At 30.8% G+C, this 13994-nt stretch overlaps 4 protein-coding genes across 4 annotated transcripts; 2 read left to right on the top strand and 2 right to left on the bottom strand. All coding sequences in view use genetic code 12, as the record gives it.

Annotated features, from left to right (window-relative positions):
• Positions 1-322: 322 nt before the first annotated feature.
• SIP5 (Sip5p) lies at positions 323-1982 on the top strand (the record flags this gene model as incomplete). The annotated part of the gene is made up of 2 exons (XM_064885746.1): positions 323-1435; positions 1505-1982. The coding sequence occupies 2 exons, from the start codon at positions 323-325 to the stop codon at positions 1979-1981; spliced, it is 1590 nt and encodes a 529-aa protein (XP_064736802.1).
• A 451-nt stretch (positions 1983-2433) lies between these two features.
• Positions 2434-3453, bottom strand: RJT21DRAFT_88580 (uncharacterized protein; the record flags this gene model as incomplete). The annotated part of the gene is made up of 1 exon (XM_064885572.1): positions 2434-3453. One exon carries the CDS (start codon positions 3451-3453, stop codon positions 2434-2436), a length of 1020 nt encoding a protein of 339 aa, XP_064736801.1.
• A 2914-nt stretch (positions 3454-6367) lies between these two features.
• Positions 6368-8209, top strand: RJT21DRAFT_87884 (uncharacterized protein; the record flags this gene model as incomplete). The annotated part of the gene is made up of 2 exons (XM_064885543.1): positions 6368-7795; positions 7931-8209. The coding sequence occupies 2 exons, from the start codon at positions 6368-6370 to the stop codon at positions 8207-8209; spliced, it is 1707 nt and encodes a 568-aa protein (XP_064736800.1).
• A 126-nt stretch (positions 8210-8335) lies between these two features.
• RJT21DRAFT_592 (glutamine amidotransferase subunit) lies at positions 8336-12842 on the bottom strand (the record flags this gene model as incomplete). The annotated part of the gene is made up of 2 exons (XM_064885159.1): positions 8336-11525; positions 12109-12842. The coding sequence occupies 2 exons, from the start codon at positions 12840-12842 to the stop codon at positions 8336-8338; spliced, it is 3924 nt and encodes a 1307-aa protein (XP_064736799.1).
• Between the last annotated feature and the right edge of the window lie 1152 nt (positions 12843-13994).

Below are 13994 nucleotides of genomic sequence, written 5' to 3'. Positions count from 1 at the left end.
TAGTGTTCATTGACAACTGAACTGATCTATCGTTGATTATTTAATTATTGTTAGATCTCTGTGTCGTGATTTGGTAGTGTGTTGGCGTAGTAGTATTATCTTCATTTATCCATCCATCTAGATTCAGAATCAGATTCATAAGCCCGCATCCGCAATCGCATCACCAGCATCATCAAATAAGTCAAACGATCATTCATTTAATTAGTTAAAATCATTTAATTTACTGGTGGAATCTTATTAATTTTGTATAATCTTTAGGATAAATTACTGAATCCATCAGTATAACCATATAATAAATTATTCCATATATTCCGATTTAACTATGGGGAACGTTTCAGCAAAGGAATCAAGAAGTAGATCTAGTACTTTTTCTTCATCAAATGGTATCCCTCCACCTTCTGGAGATATTACTGGATTTATAACACGATCTTCAATACCTAGAAGATATACAACTTCAACTATTGGAGGTGGAAATTCACTTGGAAGTTCTGGATCAGGAGGTTTATTAACTGGTCATTCAAATTCTTTACTAGATTTTAAAAAATCAAAACGTCAAGAAGAAAAGGATCGTATACAAGAAGCTCATTATCAAAATTTAATTGTTCGATATAATGAAAATGTTGATGGTGGTTATTTAGCCCCATATGGAACTTATAAATCAAATTTAGATTATAATACTGAAGTAGTTCGAAATTTCATACTTAATCGTCAATTATCTCCATTTTATACTCCATTACAAGATTTTGATGAATCATGGACTCAAAATGAATTATTAATAATATTAAATCAATTACCATTACATGCAATCGATGTAGCTTATAGTGATTTAGATGAGGATGCTGAAGATGATATTGATAATCATAAAATTCATAAATCTTCAAATTATTATAAACGTCAAGAACAAAAGCAAAAGTTAAAAAATTTGTTATTAAAGATAAAGAATTTACAAAAGGAAGAAGATTTAAGATATTTAACAGATAAACAGAATAATTCCACCAATGAAGATTCAAAAAATCCTCATTTATCTTCAAATGATCTACTTTTACAATTATATGGTAAGCCATTAGAATGTCCTATTTGTTTTCTCTATTACCCTGCAAATTTGAATATTTCTAGATGTTGCTTACAACCTATCTGTACTGAATGTTTTGTTCAAATTAAACGTTTGGATCCTCATCCTCCTCATGATGAAAGTAGTAATACTACTAATGATAATGAAGGAGAAGAAAAAGAAAAAGTCGTACTTCATACATTAATCTCTGAGGCAGCAAGTTGTCCCTATTGTGCATCTCCAGATTTCGGTGTCACATATGATCCTCCTTTTAATATTTTTACTGGGATGGGTAGTAAAACCAAGGCAGGCGATTATATTCGTTTAAAGTCTAAAGATGATAGTGATTATGAAAGTGATGATGATGATAATGATAATGAAGCTGTTATAACTTCATCAGAATCTGCTTCTTCCTCTCCAGTAAAGCAGGAAATTATTGTTCCACCACCAAAGAGGAATACAATTTCTAGTCCTTCCACTCCATCTTCAACTACATCATCGGCTGCTCGTCGGAGATCTTCACTTGCTGCTAATGCACCAGGAGTTATTACGATTGATATGATAAGGCCAGATTGGGAACAAAGGTTATCTTCAGCTCGTAGTAAATTGGAAAGGAAAGCTGCTACAGCAACTGCCATTCATGCTTCTAATTTATTATTGAATGGAGATGAAGATAATAATGGAAATAGAAGACGCAGACAGACTGAATCAAGTGTAAGCGGGAGTAGCACTAATGGAAGCAGAAGAAGAGGTAATAGTGCTAACTCACATCTCATTCATTTACAAACTGTAGAGGATAGAATGTTAGAAGAAGCATTAAGGTTATCAATAATAGATGAAGAAGAACGGAAACGAAAAGTTGAAGCTGAAGAAAAGAAGAAAAAGCCTTTGCAGCATCTGCAGCAACAAGAACCACAAGTAACTAGTTGAAAATAATATTATATTAATATTAATATTATTGTTATTATTATTATGATGATTTATATATTGTTATTGCTAGATAATACTAGATAAAAGTATAATAATGATACGAGATTTCCAACTAAACATGGAGGAGATCCAACTATATTATTAGTTATTTGTTTTTAATTGATATGTACTCTAATGACAATATTTATGCTATGAAGTAAGTTTAAAAGTAGGTAAACTCTACAATAAAAATGGAATTCAAAACTGAAGAACCGAATATATTCAAGAAGTTAGAAAATCAATTTCTAGCTATAGAATGATGAGAAATACGTCAAGAATAGGAAGAATAAAAATTAGAAAATAAATATCGACATCATCAAAAGGATTCAGCCGTAATGGTGTCGTTAAGTTTTAGTTGTAACTTTTGAAAATCATTTAAAGATTTCATTAATGGGTATGTAACAATGGCCTTATTAGTAGTGTGATCTCTTTCTTCTTCTCTTACAAGTTCCTGGCAGAGAAGTTGGTCCACTTGAAGTGCCTGAAGTTACAGTTGTAGGTGAACCTCCTGGGGCTTCAGAAGCAGCACAAGTTCCGGCAAATGCAGCAAATGCATTTTCAGCAATAGTGATAGCATTTTGAATAGTTAATAATTGCTTGAAGAGATCTACAGCAAAGTCTGTGTCCTTCAAAGCATCAATAATTTGATCAATTGGTAATGCATTATTACTAATAAGAGCTTTAAGTAAATTTGTAGCAAATGGGATATAACTTGAATCAGTAAGAATATCCTTCACTACTGAAGTAGCCAAACCTGAATTATATAAGGATTCCATTAAATTAACAACGACATTATTAAAATCAATATCTCTTTTGTTCATGTCTAATAGGTCATGATTATAAGGGATAACTTGTCTCTTGGAAACTAAGGAACCAATACCATTAGCAATTTTATCTTTTACTATCTGTGCCAAGTTTCCAATAATATCTTTAGCAGCATTGAATAATTTGACATAAAGGTCACAATCAGCAATAAGATCTTCTATGACGTTACCAACTAAGTTTGATTCATCTAAAGCATTGAAAAGGGCAGTGAAGTTTATTATCCCAGATTTAAGTAAGAATACAACCGCATCAATAACAATTGGTTGGAAAGTTGCATCTGTAGCAAAGAAATGAAGAATAAGTGGAGCTAACTGAGTTTGGTTAATGGCTGCTAAAACATCAGTAACAATCTTGTATTCTCTTTTAGAAATTTCAACATCAAGTACATCTCTTTTGATCTTTATATCATCTAACTCAGCTAATAAGGCTTCCCAGTTAATATTTTTAAGAGCATCTTCTGGAATTAATTGAGATAATTCAAGAGGTGAAGCATCTCTTTTTAAAACAACGGCATGTTCATTTTCTGAAGACGCCTTGACGGCTTGAAATCCATTAACTGAAGCAGAGTAGGCTAATATGGCTAAAGCCGATGATGTTGTTAATTTCATTTTGGTTACAAATGAGTGTTTAAAAATATGTATTCAAAAGATATATTGACAAAAAGTATTTTTTACAACAAAGATGATAAAATAATTTAAATCATTCAAACAAGCCTCTATTTATATAAGGAAAGTATATGGTCGCTTGTACTTTATTAGTATAAGCCTATATGTTTTTGCATAATAGTTAAGCCTCTATATTAGAACGTCTGTATAGTCGTATACCTACGCTTTAACTTTTGCAGTAATTTCCATATTAGGTAATTCGGTTGGAGTCGCATTTCCGAAATAGGAAGTTATGTTGCGGCTGTCAATATTACTTTTCCCAAAACTGATTGAATTGGGCCAGAAGAAGACTTGGCATTTGATTCCCCAGATTTAAAAGCCTCGATAATTTGGTTGTAGACTGTTAGCTACATGAATGAGGTAAGTGGTCTTGTTGATTTTTCGATGTTGATATATAGATATATATAATGAATATGCCATCAGATTATACAGAAAATGTTAGTGGTTTATTAAGGATGGTTAATTTTGGTATTTTAATTGAATTGAGTTCATTTCGTTGTAATATAAGGCACAGATACAATAATTCTCCCAAAGTAGTATATTTGTATAACAGTGTATTTGAAAAGTTAATCTTGGCATCGCAAAAACTGAATACTTAAAAATATCTAGGAGTCGATATTTGGGATAATACTAGCCAATATTTAATAAAACTATACTAAAATTACACCGAAGACGAACAAGAGAATTAATTAATTTCTTGGCTCTATATCAGAAAACAAGAGGATCTGATGAATATCTCATTCCAGTAACGAATGGAAATTACATCACTGTCTCTTGGCTCTTCTATACTCCCATGTGGTATATGGAGGGGTCGAAGTTTTAGAGAACTACATTTTGAACGGAATTCAAGAAAAATTTAGCAGCAAAAAAGGTTTAGAGAATGCCTTCTTGGGAAATTTTCCAATGAAGCTAGTAAAGTATCTATATTATTTCTATATTCGAATAAATCGTTAATTTTATTTCAAAACGGTTGACTCGTGAGTCTTGTCACGCGCAGACTATATCTCCTTCGCGTGTTTTTTTTCTAGAGATTTTCACAGGGACAGAAACCGTTAAATGGGCTTGGGACCTGTATATGGGATCCAATCTTTTGAAATTCCATTTCTGGCAATGGGTAAATCTTGAACTAATTCAATCTTATATATATGATGATTAATCAAAGCAGTATCATGTAGATGCAAGAGTAGCAGTGACAGGTGGGAGATAAGCACCATCTGAAATAGAATGAAATGAAATAGACTTGTTGTTGCCTGTCTCTGCCTTGTTTTTGAAGTTAATGTGCCATAAGGTACATCTATGCATAATATAATATCTATGTGGTGCGAGTATAGTCAAGTTGAAGTAACAAGACGATAATAATAAGTTGGGCTGATCTGTTTACCCCTTTCCTATTTCGGCAAAATTCTCCTCCTCTTTTAGTGCGTGCGCAGGGACGCAAAGTCAAGTACAAAGGTACAGAGGGTTTAGTGCATCTTCTTACACAATACAACAGTAATTAAAAGCAATACACACTATCTTTGTCACAGTGCTCAGTGCTCAGTTGCACTCTGCAACTGCCGACTATTGGACTACTAAATTAAATAACCTTAAATATCAATTATAAACCAATTCTAAAATATTATAGTATTGTGAATCGGATTAAGAATAACTAGTGTGAAGAAAAGAACGCCTTGGCCTATCATTGTGAAAGTATAATAATGTAGTTTTATAAATCATTTGCACTTAATTGGCATAAATTTTCATTTTTGACGCGATTATTATTAAGAAATATTATTTCTTGATGAAATTATTTGCGAGTACTTCAGGTCAAATCTTAGAGCTACTCTGACTTCTTTAAGCAATTGGTGATTACTTCACTTAGCAGGTTAGTCGAAGCACAAGAGAATGTTCAATGTATCGAACTGGATCTACCCCTTACTTATTCATAAATTCTACATACCACATACCAATGGTCCATTCCCCAAAGTTATATTTGATACATATCAAACAGTAATAAAGTTTTTTTAAGGGGGACGAGTCTTTGTGAAAAATTCTTAATCGACTTTTTTACATGGGCATACTGTCGCCTCGAGGTGCATATGTCGCTACTTGATGTATGTAATTTAATTCACCAATTATTATTTAAGATTTTGTAGTTATACAAAAAAAATATATAAAATATCTCGTAATTGTGCCGGTCAATTGAGCATATGTGTGAATATATATATAGATACAAAAGTCCTATATGATCTCTTGCAAGTGAGAAGGCAAACTAAGATAAATTAACATATTGAACAATCTTGAATATAGAATTAAATCACTTAAAAGAGCTCCCTCCTCAATTCAAACTTAACATCATTTGGAAACGACGTTCAGACCATTAAGCTTTTTCATTATAGCAATTATTTATTTTTTGTGGTGTATCGTCTAAGGTTCCTGATTTTTTTTTTCACAGCAATTGAATTAGTGGGTAGATAATAGGTCTATTGTTTTAAAAAAACTGTTGTAAACACAATATCTAAGTGACAATTAACACAGCATTGAAGTTTAAAGAAAGAAAGATATTCGACGGTTATATATTTCATTGTTTTCCACCTATTAATTTACTATTTTCAGTAGAAACCAAAACATCACAAATATAATATATCACAAATATCAATTAACTATTGGTCTTTGATCTCCACTGTTAGATTGGGAACAAGTACCATTATTATAATTCATCTGTGACTTGAATTGAGTTCTTAGGAAAAGAATTGTCCGATTCTTTGATTATAATTGACAACTTCATTCATATATATATGTTTTAAATCTCATTCAAATTGAATTTCTATAATAATCCATTCCTTTGATTTCATATTAGGAGAAGAAACCCCTCTCAATGTCACCCGCAAATCATCAATACATTAGCAACATAGATGACACAGAATTACTAGAATCGTTTGTGCTACCGCAGGGGATCAATTCGTTACCAGTTAAACGAATATACAACTCTAGAACACAAAGGCTTCGAGAGCTTGTCAAATTAACTCAAGATTTGCAATGTTCAGCTAATGAAATCCTCCTTAAAGTAAAACTAGTTGGAATAAATTATCATCAAGATTTCAATATATCAAACCAAGTTGCCTCAATTCCAATTCCTTCATCAAATCATCTTATACCTACTCATGCTCATGCTAACAATAATCCCCATTTTATTCCTAAATCCTCATCAATTGTACCGGGATTTAGAATTTTAGGCAAGATCCAAGAACCCACTTTAACAACAAAAGCATCATCATCAACATCAGGTAATAGTCAGAAATATATTCTTTTCCCCTTCTCCAACTGTATCCTACAGAATGAAAGACAGTTATGTCATCAATGTAAATTCCTCATTACTAAAGGTGGATCTATATTGAATTCACAAACTTATTCCCTTCATTCTCGTCATCAATGTCTAAAGAATTTTGTCCATGGATATACTATAGATGGAGGTTTACAGGATTATATTAAAGTCAAAGATCCAGAAAATACTTTAGTTAAAGTTCCATCTAATGTGAGTCTTCATGATGCATTATTTGTGTTTGATATCATGTTACCCTTTTACTCGTTTGTCAAATATCATTTGAATGTTCTAATCTCGGGTAAAGTCTTGGTGATACTTAATGATATTACCAAGGAATTGAATGATATTTTAATTATTCTTTCTCATTTCAATGTTGACCAAGCTAATGTTAGTATTCTTGATTCGAAAATGATAAATTCATATAACGCCAATGAAGAAACCAATCATCATAAATTTGATCAGATATTCATTTTCGACGAGCTGGTAACCAACAATAAGAAGAATGCTAATACCAATGCCATTGTTAATTTCCTTAAGCTGCATTCACCATCAAGTGGGTTGGAGTCTACAAAATCTCGATACAATATTGTGTTATTCAATAATCAGTATCATGTTAGTACCACCTACCCCCAACAAAGTTTGAATTATTTGGTTAATAATAATAACAATGATAAAACATTTCACCAATTCAAATTGTCTTATAAAGATAAGATTCATCTTGAAGAAGTTTTATTGATATTGTCAAATTTAAATACCACATTTAAAAGTAGTAGTAATCCCAATTCAATAGCATCTCCATCTTCAATAAAGCCTAGAATTTCAATAGATAGTATATCTTCAAGTATATCTTCGAATTCTCAGTCTTCTGCAAATTCGTTTGCATCATCAACCATGTCATTTCATGAATCACATGCCCATTTGATTGATAAGTCTTCATCTTCATCTTCATCTCCTTCAGCTTCATCTGCCCGATCATCTTCAGTATCAAGTTTCTCTGAATCTCACGTATTTATAGAGAAATCTATTCGATTTAAAGATACTGATACCATTATAAATGAGGATATATTTGCTCCTAATCCACCTCTGACTAAATCAAAGTCAAAGACAAAGACAAAGACTCAACATTGGATCCATTGTGATTATGATTTTGATCTCATAAAGCATGACGATGTTGTTTCTGATGATGAAGAAAATGCTGACTATGATGATGATGATACTACCATGCTTGGTATTGAAGAATTCATAGGTATACCCAAGAGAAGCTTGATTAAGAAGAGCCATAGTATTAAAGAAATGAATAAGTTGATTAGAACTACACCACCAAATAGTTTAACAAGAGTATGTTATAATGTCAAGAGTAACAAGCCAACCAAGTTGAATGCATTTGTTTTCTAATAATGTTAAAAGATATGATGTAATGTGATACGAAAGAAAGAAAGAATTATCGTCTATGTACATAGGTTGATTAAATGATTATATAAATAACTAGAGAATGATTTAAATTAATTAATAATGTAAAAATTAATTACCCAACTCTCTTAAAGTATCAGTAAGTATTGCCTTTAATTTGTATAAATTAATTATTCTTAACTTTTCATTAATTAAATGAGCATTATCTGAAGCTTGACCACAAGGAATTTGAGCTGCTGGAGCATTAAAACATTTTTCAAGAAATCTAATTGATGGAATAGATCCACCTTCTCTAATAAATATTGGTTCTTGACCCCAATTAAGTTTAATCTTTTCACATAATTTAGAATATACTAAATTAGATGGATCTCCTAACCAAGGTTCAGCTTCATGAAATATATTTACTACAAGATGATTTTCTGAATGATTATTTTTAAATGCATTAGTTAAAGTATCAATTAATGATTGTTTAACTTTTTCTAAATCTTGATTTGGAACTATTCTAATTGATATAGTTGCCTTTGCAATTTGGGGTATAACTGTATTATTATTTGGACCAGAAACTTGAATTTTATGAATAGTTAATGATGGATTTCTCCATTTAGAAATTAATGTTTTAATATCTTGATTATTAATATTTCTAGTAATTGCAGCATCTTCAATTGTTTTATAAAATTCGATTTCTTTATCAGTTAAAGGTAAAACATCATCATAAAATCCATTTAATTTAATTTCATTAGTTTGAGGATCAACTAATTGTCCAAGAATTTGAATTAAATCCATGGTTGGTTCTTTCAGAACTCCTCCATCAACTCCAGAATGTCGATCTGGTTTATCTGATTTAATACTAACTGTAGCATTAATTACTCCTCTTAATCCATAATTTAAACATGGAGTTTCATCATCTAACCAATAAGAATTAGATAACATAACCCAATCAATATCTCCAATAAATGATCTATTTGCATTAATAACATTTTGAAATCCAATTGATCCACATTCTTCTTCACCTTCAATTATAAAGATAACATCACATGATAATTCTTGTTTATTATATAAATCGGCTACAGCATAAATTGATGCTAATGTAGGACCTTTATTATCAGAAACTCCTCGAGCATAAAGATTCCCATCACGAGCGGTTAATGTGAATGGATCTGTTTTCCAATCATTAGCTTCATGATTAGTAGCATCAACAACATCATAATGGGCATACCATAAAACTCGAGTAGGTTTTGAATCATCATTATCACTATCATTATCATTATCATTACTATTGATATTGAGATTGAGATTCTTATTATTCCTCTTAAACAATGAGTATACAATGGGATTACCATTTTCAACTGGTAATAATTTAGTTTGATTGGCTCCCAAACTAATTAATAATCGACAAAGAAATTGAGAACATTGACGTGAGTCTTCTAAATAAAGGGTAGGGAATTTAGAAATTGTTCTGAATGAAATATATCTATTTAATGATTTTAATAAATGATCATTACTATAAATATCTCCTTTATTTTTAGATGGTTTTAGATTCTCTTTACCTTCACATACATCTTCTTTAGTTCTTTTAACATCTCCAACATTAGTAATATCCCATAAACAAAGAGCTTTATGACCACCAGAAAGTAAATAAGTGGTTGCACCTGATTTATCAGTGAAAATACTAGCAGCTAATACTGAACCAAGATTATTATCCAGATCATGAAGACTTGCTTGAGCAAATAATTTATTAAAAGTATCTTCTTCAGCTGCTAATACAAGAGTAGAATGTTTATCATAACTTATAGGATTATTATTACCATTTTCATCATCAAAAATTTGATCACTATTAACTGGATATGATTTTAAATTAAATTTAACTAAACCTCCTAAATTAGATGCTTTAAAAATACAATCATTATAGATACATAAACTTAATACTTCATCATAAGATGAATCATTACTTTCAAAATGAAATGATCTAATTAATTGAAATGTCATAAGATCCCAAACATTAATAGTTGAATCACTTAATCCAACATAAAGATAAGAATTTTGAATTGACATTGAAATAACTGATTCTTCATTTTCTAAAGATTTAAATTTTTGAATTGATAAAGTCCATGGAGTTACTCCTGTATTAATCCCCCAAATATTTACTAATCCATCACCTCCACAAGATATTAAAATATTATCATAAGTATCCAGATAATGGAAACTAAAATCACTATTGGATTCATCAGTTTTACATCTTAAAATATCCATACAATAAACATATCCATTATGAGCAAATTTAATTATATCTTCATTTTTAACTTCAATTAATTTTGGAGAATTGGGGATATTTTGAGAATTAGTTGAATTCTTTCTTAATAATTGTTGTTTACTTTGTAATGTATTAATTGAACCTCCAGGACCTCTTGAATCAAAAAATTTATCATATCTAAAATGAGGTAATCTACCAATATTTTTAAGAGTTGAATGAGGATGATGATGAGTATTATCATCGAACGATAAATGACACCATAAGATAGAAGCATTTTGTGCTCCAATAAATAAAGTTGATAAGGAATCACACCATGTTATAGAAAAGATATCACCTATATCAACATAAGAATAAATAATATGAGTACAATGAATTAATCCATCATCATGATTAGATTCTTGATTATCTAAATTATTTTCTTTATCAATATTACCTATATGAGATATATCCCATACTTTAATTAATGAATCTGAACCAGCACTAAATAAATATTTTTCATCATTAGATATAGTAAGAGTTAATACAGAAGCTGCTTGATCTTGATGTCCACAATTTATTTCATATTTTAAAGAATATTCAATCATATCATAAACTAAAATTTTTGAATCTTGAGTTCCACAAAATAATAATTGCTTTTGAGGTGCTGGTATAACACAAAGAATTGAATGAGTATGAGTCCATTTATGAACTAAAGTTGGAGCACCTTCAATCAGAGTTGTCGGTATAGGTTGAGCAGTAATTGGTGGAGTACTTGTTGAAGTTATTGAATCATAATCATTAAATACAGGACTTGATTCTCTTCCAGTAGTAAATTTAGAAAACATAGTATTATGAGATTGAGATTTGTTTGAAGAATTTGGATATTGAGATCTTAAATGTGATCCAAAATCTGGTGATGATACAATTGATGGAGAATTTAATCGAATTGGAGTATTTATTGAATTGGGAGATCCAACTTTTGGAAATGAATCTGTTGATGAACTACTATTGATAGGTAATGGTAATCTTGCTGGTATCAGTATATATTCACCTTCATGAATAATACCTCCGCTAAATTTTTGCGGTTGTGGATGCAGTTTAACCATTTATGTTCTGCTAAGATCAATTGATAAGATTAAACAATATTATTAAATACTTAAAATTACTTAAAATTTTAAACTTTAAACTATGCTGGACGTGACCTCAATCACCTGATACTGCTACCACTACCTCAATGATTTTACCTGATAAGAAAATTTGGGTATAGTAAATGTGTTACTATTTTTTTGATATCTCAGCTCTGACTTATGCTCTTCTGATAAGTAAGACTAGGAAGCCACATATTTTCGTTTCGAGGACGCAGAGAAACCGAAGACTTAAAAAAAATTATGATGCACATGACGTCACGTGAAATTGTCCTCGTTTTTATCGTGTGAGTCCAAAATATGACTGCAAAATGTAATTACATATATATATATATATGTACTGTATATATATTAACACTAAAAAGTAAACAAATTCATATCTCCCTATTCATATTATATTATGTTAAGTACTTGACCTTAGTCAAGTAAAGTTGGAATTTCTTAATTCTCAAAACTATGGATATTCAACAAAAATTTTATCTGATGGACAATAATTGGCGGTAACGCACTCATAAATTGGTGGAGCTGAATTAACGGGATACTCAAAATCATCCATTGTTTCCCATTCATCATACACAACTTCATCTTTTCTAAAAAGCTTTTTCTTTATTCTAATTGGTCTCACTTTCGCACCTTCAACTTTATTAATTGTTGGTGTCATAAATAATTGCCCAATTCTACCCTTGGGAACAAAGCATTTGTATGATCCAGAAGTTGAAAATTGTGAGTTAACACTTGGATTCCATCCATAATTGAATGCAAATTTAAAAAGTTCATTGACTGCCACAAAATCTGTACTCATTGATTTACCGAAATACATACCAACTGATCCACCAATAGTACCACCATTACCGTACATTTGATTGAAACATGGAGAAACAGCAACGCTTGCACCACGCTCTGTATGAACATGGTCACGAGAAAATTCAATCCAAGAATCTTTATTCTTGTACAGAGAATATATAGCAAAATCTTCATTACCAAACGTTCTTTCAGGAGTATTCAATTTTGATGTATGTAAAATTATATTATTAGAATCAGTAATTGCAAACACTGTACCTTTTTCTTTAAGATAATGAGGATTGGATTCTAATTCATCATATGTGATTTGTTTCATTTTGAATTTATCAACAGTATTCAAGGGGATCCCTTTGAAATTAGTGACACCAATTATGGCATAATCTTCAGCATTTGTTGCTGAAAATGCTAAAGCAAGACTCAAAATTTTGATAATGTTAACCATCTGTTCTCTCGGTATTGTTTATAGAAATGTCAAGTTTTCAATTATTGGAAGTTTGTTTTATGAAATTTATATATTGAGTGCATATTTTTGATATGCTAAGAGTGTAGCGTAATACATTCAATGTATTGAAACCTCTATTTTACTCAGCATAAAAATGACCTTAAGCATAATACTAAATGGATTAAGCATAACAAAGCTTCTCAAACAGTAATAAGTCAAGCCTGGATGAATCCATCTTTCGAGGACTTTACTATTGCCTGTTTTGTTCCCACAAGTAACAACAAACTTGTTAGGACAACATGTTTCACAACTTAATATATTCAATGTATTGTCCTATTAGCACAACTGTGGAATAGCTCAATAATCTGTAGTACAACCGTTCTTCATTAAGTAACGATTATGAATCCATATTAACTTTTGAAGTTATAAGCTAAATTGAAATGCCGAATTTGACTTCTTTGTAACATAAATTGATTACTTTATTGAGAATTAGGCTCCACGATTTTCATATTTTTCATATTGTGCATTAACTATACTATTGTCTTAGTCATCGATCTATCTAGGTAATCGGTTTAGTAAAATTAAACAATAAGGCGATTTAAAGTTTAACTGTAACTCCTTCCGGTGACCAACGTAATGTAAAATAAATTGGTACGGCTATTGAACTGTGATGCAATTTAAAACCAATCATAACTAACAATAGCGCTACCAGTAAAAGAGTCACGCACGTGAGTAATTGCAAAGAAGTCAATCTGAAGATCGGAGCCACAAAGCATATTTCGCAACTTTCTTTGCAATATTTTCCAAAGAAAGCCGGATACTTTATCCGTTCATCGTCGTGATGATCGCAATTATAACACAGTTTACTGATAAGGAATTTGAGGGTATCTAAAATAAAATTCATCATCCCTTGAATCACACACTCTATAATTAAAAATAATTATGGAATAGTAAGGCTGAATGCTTGGCATTTTTTATATGTTCATCACGACACTATAATTAGAAATATCAAGAGTAATTCAACCAATAAGAACCAATAAATCAGTAATGCAAAGCTTCATTGTTAATGTGGTATAGAGATTAGATTAGCGGTAACCCCCTAATCTGGTTAGGCAAAGAGTCAACCTAAGTCGCTCCGTTTTTTATAAATGC

This window comes from Scheffersomyces amazonensis, assembly GCF_036850825.1.
Source record: "Scheffersomyces amazonensis strain UFMG-HMD-26.3 chromosome Unknown RJT21scaffold_6, whole genome shotgun sequence".
In the NCBI taxonomy this organism is placed as follows: Eukaryota; Fungi; Ascomycota; class Pichiomycetes; order Serinales; family Debaryomycetaceae; genus Scheffersomyces; species Scheffersomyces amazonensis.
The sequence above is the reverse complement of the archived record's forward strand: the minus strand, read 5'-3'. Positions and strand labels throughout refer to the sequence as shown.